The sequence below is a fragment of the Schistocerca cancellata genome, chromosome 5 (assembly GCF_023864275.1).
Source record: "Schistocerca cancellata isolate TAMUIC-IGC-003103 chromosome 5, iqSchCanc2.1, whole genome shotgun sequence".
Taxonomy (NCBI): Eukaryota; Metazoa; Arthropoda; class Insecta; order Orthoptera; family Acrididae; genus Schistocerca; species Schistocerca cancellata.
In genome coordinates this window covers 665,491,836-665,511,002 of record NC_064630.1, presented here as the reverse complement: position 1 = coordinate 665,511,002, position 19,167 = coordinate 665,491,836, and the positions used below count along the sequence as shown (strand labels likewise).

The 19,167-nt window shown below is 41.4% G+C and overlaps 1 protein-coding gene across 1 annotated transcript in view; it reads right to left on the bottom strand.

Annotated features, from left to right (window-relative positions):
• Window positions 1–343: 343 nt before the first annotated feature.
• LOC126188297 (sodium-coupled monocarboxylate transporter 1-like) overlaps window positions 344–19,167 on the bottom strand; it is a 140,360-nt gene continuing 121,536 nt past the window's right edge. The window contains exons 12-13 of the mRNA XM_049929883.1: window positions 17,694–17,869; window positions 344–1,256 (exon numbers count right to left, since the gene is read on the bottom strand). Of these exons, the coding sequence (XP_049785840.1) occupies window positions 986–1,256; window positions 17,694–17,869 (447 nt within the window). The 3' untranslated portion in view covers window positions 344–985. The remainder of the gene's footprint in view (window positions 1,257–17,693; window positions 17,870–19,167) is intronic.

The following is a 19,167-nucleotide window of genomic DNA, read 5'->3' as shown; positions in this document are numbered from 1 at the left end:
TAGACGTATCAAACTGAAATTTATGGTCATAAATTTAAGGTGGTACATCAATGCAGTCAAAATGTCACGGTCATTTGTCACATATACTGATTCCCGCAATCTCACTAAAAACCTACAGACTATTTCCGGTTGACCTAGAACCACGAAATTTGGTGTGAAGCGAGGGCAATATTCATTAGTACAACGTCTACTTTTGGTTTCTACTAGAATTTAAGTTCCTGGACCTAATTTAGAAATTCACTGTGGTTTCAAGTGAAATACCGGACATGAGTATATATTATTATCATTTAAAAACATAAGTGAAAAATGAGCACATTGGGTTACAATAAATTACACCCTATGATCTCTAAACTTTCATTCAGCTATTTCAAACAGTATTCAGTAATATGACTCCAAAATGAGTAAAAATTAATGAAAGATTGCTGTGGCAAATGCGAAATAAACACAGAAAAATTGAAATTTAAGTTACAGTTGAAACATTCTCTAAGGCTTTGGAATTCCTCGGATTGATTTCTTACCAGTGTCGATACATACAACAGGCAATAATTGTCGACATTCTAGATTACCAGGATGGATGAACTATCGATATATCTAATTTGTACAGAACCCTTATAGTGCGGGTCCTACTCGCACTTGGACAATTTTTTTTCCATTTATATTGATTTAGCATAGTAATAGTAGGGAAACTACACCACTTTCTCTCAACGTGTAGCTGTGTACATGCAAACATAAGACTACTTGCTTCACTTGTGCAGTGTACATATCTTGATGGCGATAGAGGAACTCACGTTTCGTGAATGTTGCAACAGTATCTTGAAATGTTTATGAAATATTAGAGGGTGTCCTGGTTATGGGTAGAAAAGTGGTCCTCTTTGAAACTTATTTTCATCACTTGAGAATAGAGACATGTTAAGATCCACAGGTCAGGAAACCGTTTGGTAGAGGAAGGCATTTCTGAGCGAGATCGTCGCCCCTTGCCGTGGCTCTAGGCCGCCCCCTGCGTCTCTGGCTGGTGCTTCGTCTGCTGCAGCAGCTCCACAAGGACTGCCGGCTCGGCGTCGGTGGCGCCATCTTCCCGGCGCCGCTGCTTAGGGCGGACCATAGGCGCCAGCAGCGACGGGTCCACGTCCCCCGGCCTTAGAGGGCCCGTCAGCCAGCTGACCGTCCAGCCCACCGTCACCATGACGACGGCGCCCACCAGCGTGTAGTACAGATACGACAGCCGGAACAACAGCGGCACGTCGTCTGTCGCTAAGCTGCGGACACACAAACTTCACTCAACACCTGTGGTCGAAAATTAAAGTAAATCGAAAATTATTACCAGAAAAAGCAGTGAACAAATTTCAGAATTTACATTCAGTAAAATATTTGAGACGATCAAGAAAGAAATTAATTAGAACCCATAAGTGGTGTAGAGCTTTGTAACGTCACATGAGGTGGGCGTACTGTGTCCTCCTCTGAACCTGCACCCACACCACCAACCCCATCCCTGCCTACCCGTAGCACCCATCTTTATGGAATCCGTAAATCTCTAACCGTGAGCAGCTGTCAAACGAAATTCAAACCTAAAAGCAACAGTAAGTATGTCTCATCAACGCCATAGGGTGCGGTAGTAGCATGTGTTGCTACTTTGATGTTTATTATTAAGATCAGTCACTGCCATTGCAGTCTCAGTAGGCCAGACTTGGAAATCGATCTGTCAGGTTTGAAACTAGTCCTTAATGTAAATAGTGTAACAGAATAGTTATTAAACGCTTTAAGAAATATAATGAAGTTGGTTGTTGCCTGTCAACAAAACGGTGAAACTGAAAAAAGAAACAGTACATAAGCTATTTCTAAGGGTGCACTATGATTAGGTTCTGTGATATGAATTACCATATTGCGTCATTGTGGACTGAATGCAGCGCATTGCTGCGACAGTGTTTTTTGTGACGACATAACCGACGTATGAAGTTAGCATGCAGTGACCGTAAGGCAGGATGCCCAATATATACTTCCACGTCTGACCTCTTCAATCACTGTTACGTCTGTAACAAAGGGTTATTTTTTCACAACGTAATTATTAGTGTTTCTTCTGTTCCACACATAGATGCGCTGTGGGAGAGGTGCCTGCTTGCAGGCCGCTTTGCGAGCCGTTATATTATCTGCGGTGCAGATACGCAGCGGTCCTTGAAATATGCATTTGGAGATTTTTGTGCATATCTGAAACATCTTAGCAGACCCGCACACAGTGTCACACTGGAAAATAATGTTGAAACGATTATTAGGCCTGGAAGCCAATGATCGCACGATAGACCAGTTTGCCCCTGCGTAAGTATTTTCTAACAGCTTACATCTCTAGCAGCAAGTAAATACGAAGAATATTTGCTGTTAACGCCTTGAAAGATGCATCGTGAAGTTTTTGTGCATATCTGAAACACTTTAAAAAAACAGACCAGCGGGTTTTTCTTTTTCTAGTTAGCGTCACAGTAGAAAACATCTCTTAAGTCAAACTTCTCTAATTCGCTAGGGCCGGCCGCTGTGGCGCTTCACTCCGGAACCGCGCTGCTGCTACGGTCGCAGGTTCGAATCCTGCCTCGGCCATGAATGTGTGTGTGATGTCCTTAGGCTAGTTAGGTTTACGTAGCTCTAAATTCTAGGGGACTGATGACCTCAGATGTTAAGTCCCATAGTGCTTAGAGCCATTTGAACCATAACACGCTAGTAGCAGAACCACGAAAGACATCTACATAATTATACAAACGAAACGGTAAAACTACCACCTTCAAACTTCAGCCCGTTAGCAGAGTATTATTTTATTTCATTTTACGTATGAGCCCATTTCTTTTGTTGCAGGCAGCCACCACCGGTGAGTGCTAGTACAGAAATTGTGAACTATTTCAGAACAGAACAGCTGATGTGTCCAGCGCATGGCAAAAAGGGAGTCGATAACTGCTGTTTAATGAGCATCCCGCACAAACATCCACTACGAGACATCCAGTAATCTCCATTTACGTCCGGCACGAACAGTTGAAGAAGAGCCCTGCAACTGCAAATGCAAAAGTGCTAGTCGGTCTCCTGTGTCGAAGCAAAGTGTTGATCTCGTTCGGGCAGCATTGTAACGGAGACCACAGGAATCGTCACGTCGAGCAATTCATGAGATTCAAACTGCAGAACCAACAGGTCAAATATCCCGCGTAAACGCTTGCACACGAAACCTTGCAGCTGGCCCAGACACTCAGTCCACGAGATTATGCTGCTCGTTCTGAATTCTGCGCCGAGATGTTGACAAGCAGGGAGAATGACGACTCGGCGAAGAGGTGAATTTTTAGTGAAGAAGCAACGTTTCACACTGATGGCAGAGTTAATCTGCACCATGTTCGTTTCTGGGGAACAGAAGACCCCCTATTTCTCTATCGAACACGAACGAGTTTCGCCAAAGGTCAATAAGTTCTGCGTAATATTGAGGGAGAAGATTTAAAGCGTGCTATTTTTCATAGAAATACTCTTTACAAGCATTTGCTAATTCGACGTGGTTCGTTTGTGGCTTCTTCAATTGTGAGATGACTCCATCTACTTCTTCTTGCAACATTATTTTGCGCCTCCTCATTTGCACTTAACTGTACAGGAACACCTAAACAAACAGCTACCTGGACGACGGCTTGTACATGTAGATGCTAATGATAACGCGTGATGTAGATAGCCGCGACGACAGCCAGAGTCAAGCCCTTGTGAATATTTTACAGGGTTATGAGAAAAGAAAAGTGTTTGTCACACCCCTGTCACAATATTTGCCACAGCTACGGCAGCGAATCGAAACAACAGTAGAGTTCATCACCACCTACATGCCGCAAGAGGTTTTCCAAGATTAAAAGTATCGTCTCGACGTTCTGTGTGTGACACGAAGAGTGTATTGAGACCCTGTAACACGTACAAAAAAATTACCTGAGATATTCTATTAACAGTAAAATGTTGGAAGCGAATAAATTTAACGTTTCGTTTGAACGATTTTTTGCAAATATAAAGTTCTTTTGCTTTCAGCCTGTATATTAATTTTCAGACAGAAGGTCCGTTTTAATAGAATGGAATCAAAGGAGCGGTAATGAGTGGAATTTGAAGAACAAGTGCGAAACAAATCTTCTGTGTAGAGTAATAACATCAAAGGAAGCGACGTGCGAAAGTATTATTCACACGCAATAAATTTATACTCGAATTAGTTTGAGCTAAATGCACACTTGTCCACCAAATCTCGTGTATGGTTCGCCTGGAATAAAGCATTCGAGAACGAAGGATACCTAATTCTAAAAACAAAATCACAAAGACTACTTTTACTTATTAATTCCGAAATAGCATGAATAACATGTTGTTCGATGTATAATATAGAGTTAACTCTAAAAATCTCCAGACGCTCAGTCGCCTTCTACACTCATACATATCACGGAAGCATCTGTTTTCCATATCTGACAAAATAAAAACAGTTGGTCAAATACTTATAAATTCTAAGGGAACACGAAGGCATCCTTTTTCGTAAAAGGAGCAGAGATCTCTCATTAACCATTCCCTGGTAAGACAAAGGGTTTGGCGATCACATGTGGTGCAAATTAATCTGTAAAATGTACCGAACCTACCACACATTTCAGCATAACAAACCCGTAAACATTTACGAAATATAAGACCAAGAAGCCTCCACAGTAAAACACTTGCATTCACTCAAAGGGCAATGACAAGAAATTCCGACCAACGTCTCGGAACTCTGATTCAAGAAATATCACAGGTACTTAACAAATTATAATAAAACATTCCAAGGCAAAGCGATTTATGTGATGAATATGCAACGTAAAATACAGTAATAAATGACTAGTTGGCTGAGGGCCACATGGCTTAAAATAGGCCTTACAGAAGAAAATTTTTAATTAACAGTTTCATGAATCAGTTTACGAAAGGCGACTCAGAGAGTAAACTGCAGAGGTGTGTAATGATAAAAACAATGGGAACCTCTCTCTCTCTCTCTCTCTCTCTCTCTGTGTGTGTGTGTGTGTGTGTGTGTGTGTGTGTGTGTGTCGTGCAAGCTCTACATGGCTAAAGCAACTGCACCCGGGTTATCCATGCAGCCCCGGTAAAATCTCTCTAGCAGTGCCCTCCACACAAGTGACTGAGCCACACACATTTCATTCTCACGCATTCCGTCTAAACAAGCCCTTCACCTGGGAACGTAATATAAATCACTTCCGTTCAGTCACAGATTCACCTGAGATGGGCAGTAATTTGTCTTACTGGGACACTGCTAACGTGACATATTAGACCAACAATAACGCCACGCTATACAATAAAGCCACAGTATATGTGTTATGAATCTTCGGTAGGAATCGACATTGGTTTCTAAAACAATAATCGTAAAAACCCAGGTCGGTCTGCTCGTCCACGAGACCCAGAAAGCAGCAGATGCAGGGCTCAGGTAGATGCCGTGTTTCTTGACTTTCAGAAGGCGTTCGATACAACTCCCCATTGCCACCTAGTAAACAAAATACACTCCTGGAAATGGAAAAAAGAACACATTGACACCGGTGTGTCAGACCCACCATACTTGCTCCGGACACTGCGAGAGGGCTGTACAAGCAATGATTACACGCACGGCACAGCGGACACACCAGGAACCGCAGTGTTGGCCGTCGAATGGGGCCAGCTGCGCAGCATTTGTGCACCGCCGCCGTCAGTGTCAGCCAGTTTGCCGTGGCATACGGAGCTCCATCGCAGTCTTTAACACTGGTAGCATGCCGCGACAGCGTGGACGTGAACCGTATGTGCAGTTGACGGACTTTGAGCGAGGGCGTATAGTGGGCATGCGGGAGGCCGGGTGGACGTACCGCCGAATTGCTCAACACGTGGGGCGTGAGGTCTCCACAGTACATCGATGTTGTCGCCAGTGGTCGGCGGAAGGTGCACGTGCCCGTCGACGTGGGACCGGACCGCAACGACGCACGGATGCACGCCAAGACCGTAGGATCCTACGCAGTGCCGTAGGGGACCGCACCGCCACTTCCCAGCAAATTAGGGACACTGTTGCTCCTGGGGTATCGGCGAGGACCATTCGCAACCGTCTTCATGAAGCTGGGCTACGGTCCCGCACACCGTTAGGCCGTCTTCCGCTCACGCCCCAATATCGTGCAGCCCGCCCCCAGTGGTGTCGCGACAGGCGTGAATGGAGGGACGAATGGAGACGTGTCGTCTTCAGCGATGAGAGTCGCTTCTGCCTTGGTGCCAATGATGGTTGTATGCGTGTTTGGCGCCGTGCAGGTGAGCGCCACAATCAGGACTGCATACGACCGAGGCACACAGGGCCAACACCCGGCATCATGGTGTGGGGAGCGATCTCCTACACTGGCCGTACACCACCGGTGATCGTCGAGGGGACACTGAATAGTGCACGGTACATCCAAACCGTCATCGAACCCATCGTTCTACCATTCCTAGACCGGCAAGGGAACTTGCTGTTCCAACAGGACAATGCACGTCCGCATGTATCCCGTGCCACCCAACGTGCTCTAGAAGGTGTAAGTCAACTACCCTGGCCAGCAAGATCTCCGGATCTGTCCCCCAGTGAGCATGTTTGGGACTGGATGAAGCGTCGTCTCACGCGGTCTGCACGTCCAGCACGAACGCTGGTCCAACTGAGGCGCCAGGTGGAAATGGCATGGCAAGCCGTTCCACAGGACTACATCCAGCATCTCTACGATCGTCTCCATGGGAGAATAGCAGCCTGCATTGCTGCGAAAGGTGGATATACACTGTACTAGTGCCGACATTGTGCATGCTCTGTTGCCTGTGTCTATGTGCCTGTGGTTCTGTCAGTGTGATCATGTGATGTATGTGACCCCAGGAATGTGTCAATAAAGTTTCCCCTTCCTGGGACAATGAATTCACGGTGTTCTTATTTCAATTTCCAGGAGTGTACCAGCGCCTTGACCAACTGACTACCAAACACAACATAGCAAGTCTTCAGACGTGAAAATAACTTCAGGCGTATCTCAGGAACGTGTTATAGGACCAGTATCTTTCATAATATACAGGGTTATTGTAATTAAATTCCAGATGTATCTGTGTGAAATCTTATGGGACTTAACTGCTAAGGTCATCAGTCGCTAAGCTTACACACTACTTAACCTAAATTATCTTAACGACCAACACAGACACCCATGCCTGGGGGAGGACGCGAACCTCCGCCGGGACCAGTCGTACAGTCCATGACCGCAGCGCAACAGACCGCTCGGCTAATCCCGCGCGGCAATAATTTCCAATTCCAAACGCTTTAAAAGAAGAAACACTGCCCAGAATGACGTCAAATTTGAATGGAATATTATAAAGATGGGAGAAACATTACGAAATAAAAAAATCTAACGTAAATTTGCCCATTACATTGGGCTGCAAGCGTCGTAGCCTAAATGGGATTGTCTACAAATACCAGATAATTAGCAATACGACGGCTATGCTGTGAGTTGCATTACAAACCAACCATACTGTGCAATGTGCATGACAGCACAAGTTTTGGCACTGTTACTTAGGTAATCTCATCCATCAGGGCAGGGTCGTGCCACATTGGATAGGAAAACTCGGGTTTTTGTTGTCCTGAGGCCAAATACCGCATAAAAGCAACAATGAACAACCCTTTTAATTGCCTTGAGGCAAACTGAGGAACAGCCGTATACTTTGGTGTTTTATTTTGCATATTGAGCCGCCTACAGCGTCGTTTATTGGAAAATTTTCATTGATTTTCTTGTTTTGTTTCCTCCTCCTTCGATAATATTCTGTACAGTTAGACATCATTCTGAGCACCAGTTCTTCTACAATAGTTTGAAACCGGAATTTCAGTTATAATCACCCGGTATACAAATGACACAGTAGACAACGTTGGAAGTTCCGTGATATTTTTCGCGGATAATGCAGCTGAACGCACGGAAGTCGCAAAGGTAGAAAGTTGTAGCGAAATGCAGGAAGGCGTGTAGAGTGTCAACATTAGGCCCAGGGAGTGGCAAAAAAACCGCAATATAAACAAATGTGATGTATTGCTTGCACATAAATAGAAAGGTCCATTACTGCATGATTACACGATTGCACAACAATCACTGAAACCAGTCACTTCTATAAAATATCTATGAGTATGTGTCGGAAAATGTTTAAATGGAACCACCGCATAAGAGAAATCTCAGGTAAGGCAGACGCCAGAGAGACTCAATAAGAGAGTCCTCAGGAAAGGTAGCCAATCAACAAAGGAGGTAGCTTACAAAATCGTTGTTCGACCAATAGTTCAATATTGCTCGTCACTGTGGGATACATACTAAATAAGTTTGATAGAGGAAATAAAGAAGATGTAAAAACGAGCAACGTTTTTCATTATGGGTTCATTTAGTAAGCGCTAAAGCGTAACGGATTTGTTCAGCCAAATCCAGTGGCAGACGACGCAAGAGATCTATTCTGCATCACTTGCGGTTCAGAGAACTAACGTGGCTAAGAGAGTTAATCGGTCTATTGCTTCCTCCTACGTATATCTCGCGAGAAGCTCATGAAGATAGGATAAAAGAGATTGGAGTCCGCACGGAAGCTTGCCAGAAGTCATTCTTCTCGTAAACAGTTCGTGAGTGGAACAGACAAACGGGGAAGTGACAAGTGGTACATATCGTGCCACTTCACCTTAAGGTAGATTGCGGCGTATAGATATAGATGAATAAGTAGAAGTGTAGAAGTGAAATAATGGTTTGTGAGACATGGAAGGCTCTCTCTCTCTCTCTCTCTCTCTCTCTCTCTCTCTCTCTCTCTCTGTCTGTCTCTCTGTCTGCTAATGCATGCCATATACATATGAGACTTGTGTTAAAATAGATAGAAATATATCACATAAAAATCAAAATCTAAATATACACTGTTACTAAGCTAGCCTAATATCGGAGAAATCCTCTAAAATGAGAGTATCAAATGTGAAAAATGCAAGTTGAGTTTCACATGGTCCTTGTTTTTGGAACTTATTTGCATGGTTACTGGTTCCAGGCCGTTAGCCCTATTTGGACTTAAAGCAAGTTCAGCTTTGTAAGTGATATGGAGCGTAGCAATATCAGTAGTCAGCATTTTTTTATGTAGAGGACCGTTACTTGCCGCTTTCACAGTCACGGGGAATATGTCACAGTTCAAAGAATCTGAGCCGTCCGGTTGCTTTTATCAATTTCTTTTGCGGTAGTTCTGCTGCTCCTTCTAACTTCCTGTATAATTCAATTGTTCTCTCGAAATTTTACCTTCAGAGGGGGCAGAGAGCACGAGACTGTTTGGGATCTTGCGCTTTGCCGTGGGGTTCGTTTCGAGAGTGTTGTCGTATGTAGTGTGGTGGCCCAGGCGCCCGAACACACTGCTTTTGTATGTCTGAGGTGCTGTTACTTGTGTAGCAGCCTTGATCACTGATGTTTTGTGTAAAAAGCAAAAAGAAGCCATGTGACAGTGAGGCTTATACCTGTGTCTTATTAACTAGAGCCAGACTCTTAAGTATTCTGGGATTTAATATGCCGTGTTGCAAGCTAGTCATTGTTTTAATTCGACAATCCGTAAGCTAGTCAATGGTGATTATTACTTGGTGTTAGTTACAGAAAATTGCCATTTAGTTCTAAGCTGTCATTGTTTCTTGGAACTACCAGTGTTTCTGGTGAGGTACATCCTGTCGGTAGATACTGCTGTACTTGAGATTTACGTTATTCGGTACTTGAGTATTTGATCTTTAAATTTTAATGTGTTCACTGGCTCAAATTGAGTAATTATTGTTCATTCTTTTAAAATTTGTTCACTGCAGCAAACTTTGCTGTAACGCCTTTCACAAGTTTCATTAATTTGGATGGTAATTGCAAGTTCATTCTTCTGTAATTGAATTATGTGAAAGCGCAGATAACTTTTCTAACTCAGGCTTTAAGTTGTGTAGTTGTTAGCTAGGCCCTACGAAACTGATGCCAAATTTGAAACCTTCTTTCTCCTGAGCTATAGTTAGTGTGTGAAGTATGTGGTTTCATCTTGGTTTCAAGTGGTTCACAATTACACCGTCAAACTGTTATTATTCGAAGCACGATGTCATCATAAATTGCGTTATCCACCCTGTGAAAGTTAAAACAAGGTTTTTGTGTTTTAATATAGAAGTTAGAATTTCTGTGTAATAAATTATTTGAAGCAAAAAGTGTAATTTTATTTCCGTCCAGCATCCTACCACTTCCTCTTCGCCTCTACCATTTCAGAACCTGCGGTAGATCATAGTCAAGGATGGAGCTAATTCACTTATAAATTCAGTATAAAACCTGACATGCATTTCATCGTGGTCTTGCACTATACTGCGGTTCAGTGATTTTTACTGTGTTTCAGTCTACTAGTACTCCAGGATGAATTTTTCATTCTGCATGTGGGAGTGCGCTGTTTTGAAATTTCCTATTAAAACTGTGTGTTTGGCATAGAACCTGGGTATCTTTTTTTGAAGCCGTGTCCACCGAAGGCAAATTTCGAATAATTCTCAGGTATACGCCTTCGAAGTGCCAGGATATGGCCACCAGTGGGGTTTCTATGTCACTCGGCCCCGCTATTAAATGATGGGAAGGTTCTTTGAATTAAGTTTTTGTAAGAATGTTTGAATATTCAATTCATTATTTCAGATTTTGTTTAACTTTTCGATACTTCGGGCTCTATCTTCTTTACAACTTCGTGGAATTAGTGTGCCGCTGATATCCTCAACAAATGAATCAGATTTCTTAGTCTTGTGAGACAGGTCAAGAGATAAAATTATGCTGCGATAGTTATTGAACACTTCGCGCGTCTTACATTTCATACAAAAACACGTTTCATGTAAGATCTGACTACCCAGTGATTTTTGCTCTGTTTTAAGCCGGCAGACGATGTTCCCTCTCAAGTGTCCGGTTGAATCTCAGAAAGAAATTTACCATATTTAATGATTCTATGTGGTTCTAGTTTTCTAGAGCTTGGCCGGGTATTCGCTTGAACTTGATCCACAGTTGAACTACGCGCCCGTGGCGCAGGCACCACCGTCATAGATATAATTCATGCACACACTTATGGGGACCTGGACGTGAAATGACCGAAATTTTCGAAAACATTTTTGTCGCCATCTGAAATAATTTTATCCCGTCTCTAAAAATGTAATTTTTATCTAATTTTCAGTTGTTGATTTAGTCTTAAACGCTCTTTGAACAAATGTCTGCAAACCAGCCACGCTCATGCGACAGGCAAGGAATATCACCATAAACATTTCTTGCCTGCCACAGTCTTGTAAACAATAAAGCCAATATACAGGGACCTTGCAGATACAAAATTACTTAGCAAATGTCTACATGGCCGTACACAATACCCTAATGAGAGTTTCAACAGCTGCGTGTGGCACCGAGTACCAAAAACAATGTTTGTTGGATATACAGTACTCAAAATGGGTGTGATGGATTCTGTCATCTGTTTCAATGATGGTGTAAAAGCAGCAGGACAAAAGTAATGGACAATTTAGCATCCAGCTAGGAAATAATAAAAAATGGTTCAAATGGCTCTGAGCACTATGGGACTTAACATCTGTGGTCATCAGTCCCCTAGAACTTAGAACTACTTAAACCTAACTAACCTAAGGACATCACACACATCCATGCCCAAAGCAGGATTCGAACCTGCGACCGTAGCGGTCGCGCGGTTAGGAAATAATATGATAGCTGTTCTGACTGCCATAGATCGCCAGCGACTAGTCGAAGTTGAAAGGGCTGTGGAATCCAGAGTAAGGTGGCCAGCAAGATTATGCTGCTGGAATATTCTCAAAAACAATGTGAACATTCTTTTCTCATAATCTCGAAACTACATTTTCAGAATATTAGGTACATATAACTTCACAATGGTTTTATCCATTTCACCAATTTTCTCTCAAGTGAAGAAAGGAATACTCTTTGTACTATGCCCAATACATCGGACAAATTATCTATGTTTGTTATTGTGCATAATTTTAGCGATATTTTTAGATAAAATATTAATGTGGTATAATGAGGGTTTTTCTGTTTCCTCAGATGTATTCCAAACTACAAAACGAGAGGCATTATGTGTTTCTATGAATGTTGACAGCAGCCTCCACAGTTTGAATGCTATTACACTGATGATGGACCAGAAAATGTACCAAAATAGGAACGTGTATTATAAAAACATCTGTTAGCCAAAATAGTGTAATTCTTAAACTATAACAGATATTTCAATAAATTTCCTTTCGCAGTCTGAGTTAACATTATTCATTCTTGGTAGAAAAACCACAACTTCCTCCGCATTGTAGATCAATACCAATATGCACTGAGAGCGAGGTCTAAAGAGCAGCCCGTTCACGTCCAGGTCCCCTTATTGTTTCGTTAGAGATTGGACGAAAGGAATACCGTATTTTTCAAACTATAAAGCGCTAATTTTTAAGCAATTTTAAAAAAATAGTGTTTTTAATATTTTTATTAGATTGTAAAGTCAGACTAAAAAAATCTTAGTTTTTAAACTGATCTTTAAAATCCATAAAAATTGTCATCTGAATTTTCTTCTTCTTCTTCGTCGTCGTCGTCGTCGTCGTCGTCGTCGTCATCATCATCATCGTTGTCCTCTTCATATATAAGATGGTCTTCATTGCCATCGAGAGGTTACTTTTACCGCACTTCTTGAACTATTTAACACTATTGCCTTTCATCATTGCGGGCCGCGACTGTCATTTCCACTGACACACTTATTTTTTTGTAAGTTGTTTCAAAGCTCCTTCCGGCGTGAATTCATGTTGGGTTCCATTCATCACCCATTTATTCCATTCCTCTCTCATACACACTTTACATGGTTTATTTATCGAGATATGAAGAGGTTGCAATTCTGAAGTAAGTCCTCCCGGAATAACAGCAAGCCCTGTATTTCCCTCTCTCAGTTGCTCTCACACAGGATTTTTCAAATGACTGCTAAACTGATCTAGCACAAATAGAGAACCCTTCAATAAAGCACCTTTGCTCCTCTCCAACACCCGGTTAATTTCATACCAGCCTCGTCCATCCCACCCTTGTCATGTACGTGGACTAAAACACTTTGCGTGTTTCAGAAGGTTTTGGCACTGTTTTGCGCTTGAAAATGATCATTGAATTAAGTTTATACTGACAGCACAGCATGAAAGGACAACCGTGTAGTGCATTTTTTCATGTCGCATTGTTTTTATAGTTAGGTTTTAGCACCTTTCGTGGCAACAGTTCTGTTGCTCGGCACGTCATATGTATCAGAGGAGTTTCGTCCATTTTCGCTACTTGGCTTAGTTCCACACTGGTTTTCTTTTGATGTTGAATAACAAAGCAATGAAAGATAATATTTTCTCTTCATATCCTTGCGGCATTTTCTGAGATATTTTGGTTTTCGTTTACATGATAAATCCATGACGCTTGATAAACCCGTAGCAAAAACAAACTCCACCCTTAAAGTCTGTTAGGTTCCACTGTAGAGTTAGCTTACGAGCTTGTATTTGGATTTGTTTTGTGTTGAGTCTCGTGCCATTTTGACGTTGCCCTTGGATCCATTTCAATACTTCGTCTTCTAGTTTTGGCCATTTTGCATTCAGTTCTTTACTTGCACATTTAGTCTTCCTCGTTTCTCCAGTTCTTCTTTACTGGCCCACCAAATACGAATGATTTTTTTCTGTTGGTGGTGGGCCGAAATGTGGTTCAGCTACTCCGTTTCTATGTGCTTCTGCATAAGCTATTACTTTTAAGTTTATAGCCCGCATCATATGAATACTTTCTATTTTTTTCCATTGGTAAACTATTTACTAACAAAAATATTCTACTCTTAACAATGACACAAATCACTTTCAGTTCAAGTTCACTGCCACTTTCGACTTCAATGACGCATCGTAGGCTAAACAGAGTTCTGGGTTGGTGATGGCGGGACGTGAGGGAGACAGTTTTAGCAAGCTTGTGAATCCACGGTACCCATGTTCATTACATCAGTGCATTGCTGCTGCCAGTTGAATTCAATATTGTCAGATAGGAATAGGTTTCCCGTGGCATCGAGTATACGGCCATTTTTTAAGTCTGGCTGTGATTTTAAATAAAACACCGGGCATTTTTACATTGCTTGTTTTGTAAATAAAATCGCCTTTCTTGCTGCAGCTTAATTTATTTTTCCAAGACGCGTTTCGCCATTTTCTAGCTTTAAGGCATCATCGGTAGGATCTGTAACGATACAGTTCTGTTTTTTAGATTATGAAACAAATCACGTCCCGAGTTTTTATGGAAATTAGTAATTACTTACGGTTTGCTGTGATCTGTGTTTCCTCTTATCTGGTCTGGAGCCTCCACTGCCTCTTTATTACTGACACATAAGCACAATTTTCTATTCCGAACGTTTTCACATTGTTCACCGTGCTTCTCCTTCTTGTGTACTATTATTCTTTTGGCACTCGATATAGCTATTTCTTCCGACACTGTGCTATTAACAACGTACATACTGTAACTTCATTACAAACCAAAGAGGAGGAAACAAGTAATGAAGTTACAATATTTACGTTTTTCAAAACACAATGTCCGAAGGAAGTTATATCCAGTGGCAAAAGAATAATAGTACGCCACAAAAAAGGAGAAACATGGTAAATAGTGTGAAAAAGTTCGGAATACAATATTGTGTTTATGTGTCGGTAATAAAGTCGTAGTGCGATATCCAGACGAGATTCCACGCAGATCACAGCAAACCATAAGTAATTACTTATTTACACAATAAATCGCGAATTGAACTATTTGATAATCCAAAAATAACGAATCTGAATCGTTATAGATCTCGCTGGTGATTCCTCAGAGTAAGAAAAAGGTGGAACGCGTTTGGGAAAAGTAAATTAAGTTGCAGCAAGAAAAGGCTGTTTTATTTACAAAACAAGTATTTCTATGCTTGCTGCGGAGGATGGCCACGCAAAAAACTTGTTATTTTTATATTATTTTCGAGTATAAGACGCACGTGAATTTTGGAGGCAATTTTCCGAAGAAAAAAGTGTATCTACAGTCCGTAAAGTGCGGCATCAAATTACTTCCCTTAATATACAGATAGTACTACAGTGTGTGATTTCCACAATGTTCTCAGCAATCGTTACGGGAATGTGGGCCTTGAGTTACTGGACTGCATATTGGCTACTGTTACGTTTCCTTATCCTGTATTACAAAATATGCCTGAATGCATTATGTTTTGATGTTTTTCATAATTCTTTCGGGTCTTTCAGTTCAACAGACAGTGCTTGCATAAAATTCTCTCGCTGTCTCACTGAAGATGCGCAGCAACTTCAGAATATGTGCCATTGTACACGAGTACAAAGAAAATGAGCCAACATCAGATACATGTATTCTGTCACAGTGGATCTATGGAAAGAAAACAGTGTTTTCAAGCTGACAGAATATTGGAACAAATGCGTCAGGGAGCTTTCACAATGAATGTCGAATTTCATAAGTGTCGATATCACAGGAATACAAGCGTTCATGAAACAACTGAGACAATAACATGCTTTCTGCACAGACAGTAAGCTGTAATCGTGTCTTTATATAGACGTGTCAGCAAAAAATTTATCATACCGACAAAGTAAGGGCTATCTTATTTTAGATACGGGAACTTTCGACTCAAACGTTAGCGGGCGCGGGGTCCACGTAGCTGATAATTGGTCCTTCTCCACCTCCGTCCGTCACGCAAGCATTCTGTGTTTAGGAACAAATGAGATTCTTGTTTATCACTGATTTGTCAATGTAATTAATCAATCTACCATATGACAAGATTCCAGAACGCAGTATTTGGAGTTCACTGTGTCAGAAACTTTTTGACTATTAATCATTGTTTCCCAGTAATTGAATTGAAGCCGTTTTTAATAATGCCGTTTTCCGAGCGACTGTATATTACCTCATATAAGTGTATCATAACAAAATTAGAAAGATAATGGGAGAAAATGAGTGAAACTGACTTTGTGCCATATTTTAAAACTAGCTCCTCAACCCATCATTGCCCGGGAATTAATTTTGACAATTTTCTATTACAAAGGAAAACAAAAGAGGTGGTGTGTTGGAAGTGTGATATGGAAAAAATTCATTTCCACGAATTCGTTAAAACACTTTCTAAACAGAGAAACTGTCGTTCGTAGAAATGCGCATAATGCACAAATGTGTAAGTACAGTATCAAAAAAATGGTTCAAATGGCTCTGAGCACTACGGGACTTAACAGCTATGGTCATCAGTCCCCTAGAACTTAGAACTACTTAAACCTAACTAACCTAAGGACATCACACAACACCCAGCCATCACGAAGCAGAGAAAATCCCTGACCCCGCCGGGAATCGAACCCGGGAAACCGGGCGTGGGAAGCGAGAACGCTACCGCACGACCGCGAGATGCGGGCAGTACAGTATCACAATTAAGAAACGTAGTATGCAAAATACAAATTCTCTGCAATGTTTATTTAACTCAGAACTTGATTATAAACAGTATTTCTAGTTACACATTCACAGACAGCTGGGCGCAGCTGTTTCGCGTGTCTAAAATGGGATTTTGTAAACGCACATGTGGCACCATCTCTTCATAGCTTATAGAAGCCTATTGCTTTCGCAGTTAAAGCTGTCAAAAGCTCTACTAGGTGTCTGGAATTTCGTTTAGCTTAGTCAACTGTAAGAGTGTCTTAGCAAACAAGAACAAAGTATTAAAACTTCATTCATGATTCGACATTTTATCACGTACCCCCACCAGTGTTCATGACCTCATCTCTCTTGGACTACATGTCGTACCATGATATAAATTTGTAGTTACATTCAACAGCGTATATGGACACTGTCTGATAAATTTGTTGTTTTGGGGTTACTAGCACAGAAGTAATAAATCTGAACGTCGTGCGTGATGTGGAACTTCTTCACGTATCTCATTGTTTATGACGTCATATCTGTTGAACTTTGGTAGGTAGGTGGTTCTTATAACACAGTGATTATTGGCTGAAAGTGAGGGGTACGCGTACTAAGTTTGGTTGAAAACGGTGCAGTAGTTTAGGAGGAGATGTGGAAAGCACACACACACACACACACACACACACACACACACACACGTGCGCGCGCGAGCATACTTGCATAAATTTTTATAATATACATACTTATACAGACTCCTCAATTTATCCAAATCAAATCCTGCCTCAAGCGAATAACTCGACCAGTCGTCATAGACCAATATACAGCCTCATCGTAATATTAGATGACTTCTGCATTTCTGTGAATTTTGGAATCGTGACAGAGAACTATACAATTCAGTACTGATTCAGAGTGTAATTGGCGTTTTGTGGAGAATGTCTTTCACACCTTGTAATTTTGAAAGTTGATTAGAAAACTGATACTGAAAACATCGTACACTCCGTATATACGTAGAACATAATTTATATTTGACGCTAAAAAAACTGTTCTAGGTTCTACTATCCCCCAAAAACCTAAATAACCTGAGTTTGAAACTGATATATACCACATTTATATGCATAGAATCCTTAATACGTCAGAGACAATCTTCACCAAAGACAAGTCTTCATTAAAAAATAATTATCTCTCTCTCTCTCTATATATATATATATATATATATATATATATATATATATATATACGAGATTCAGCGAAGTGGTGTTACCACTATTGTCTGGAGTATAGCTGAAGGAATTAGCTTACCTTGCAGTACCTGTCTGAGCTACAGTTTCGATGGTAGATGTGAAATTCGCCGCGCAGCCTTCGACGGAGGTGGGTAGCGTGGGATACTTCATACGGCCCGTGGCAACGGCGTGCTGCGCCCCTGATAAAATAACTGCCACAGCCGCCATACCCAACAAGCTGCCAACAGCAGCACCCTGTAATAAAAGTAGTAATGAATCGCATGAATCAGTTAATTCAATCAGCAGAACTGTAATATATAATTATGTTGACCAATGGAAATGCTGTATCGATATGTAAATGTTCAAAAATCCGCTTCCATTGCGTTGAATCAGTTGGTGTGTTATGAGAGATGCAGAACACATCTGCTAATCTACATAAATAACAACGTAAACGTTATTTTTTTCAAAATAGGGCGAATCGCCTATTGCAGATATTGCGGAAATGGAAAGTGCTATTGACAGGTGGTTTTCACAGAATGGATTCGCAGTCAGGGGCTCGAATTGTTAGCCAATAAACTGAAAGTGTGTATTTTTTGTGCAAACATACTTTTTTAAGTGGAACAATGCCTTTTGATATTAACAAACTAAAAGTAGGATAAATTAGAATTTCAGTGGAGTTTGTAGCAGGGTTATAGTGGGAGTCGTTTACTAGATATGGTATTTTGAAAAGTTTCCACTCCTACACTTGTTTGTGCCATTCAACCTGCGTATTCGCTAGTTACGATTTTGTTGTTGGCTTTCAGTGCCCTTGTGAGTTCCTTGAGGGCACTGTGACTTTCTAGTCGGTTAGTGTGTGACAGTTCAAGTATCTGGTCGTCAGTAGCTTATGGGATTTACCAGTCCGGTAAACGCTGACATGCTCATGGTGTATGGAAAGAGCAGGAAGAATGCAGTTCGTTCTAGTAAGGTGTATGCGGCAAGATATCCCAACAGATGTCAACCATCTCGGCAGTTACTTGTGAGTCTCTTAAACCAGTTACGTGATAGTGATTGTGTAACATCTAGACAACGTAACAGAAATAAACAAGTGACGACAGAAGAGTGGACATTATTTTTCCTGCTGGTGTTGCAGTTGATCCGCACGTCAGCTCCCACGCAATCGTACGAGGAAGTGCTAAGAGTCGGGAAATTGTCCTACTCATTCTCCATCAACATAGATTTCATCAGCATCACATTTGTCTCCAACAAGAGCTTCATGGAAACGATTATGAGAATCGTGTTAACCTCAGTATGTGGGCATTAAAACAGGATACTCCAGATGTATCTCGTATCTTGTTTAGTGATGAAGCTATATTTACCAATCATGGCCAGGTAAACCGCCGAAATATGAGCTACTAGTCTGTTGACAATCGCCATTTGCTTCGTCAAGTGGAAAGTCAGCACCCATGGAAAGTAAATGCATGGTGTGGAATAATGATTCATCGGTTCGTAAGTTCATAGGCCCATTTTTCATAGACAGAACAATGAACACCCACAACTATTGGAGACCATCT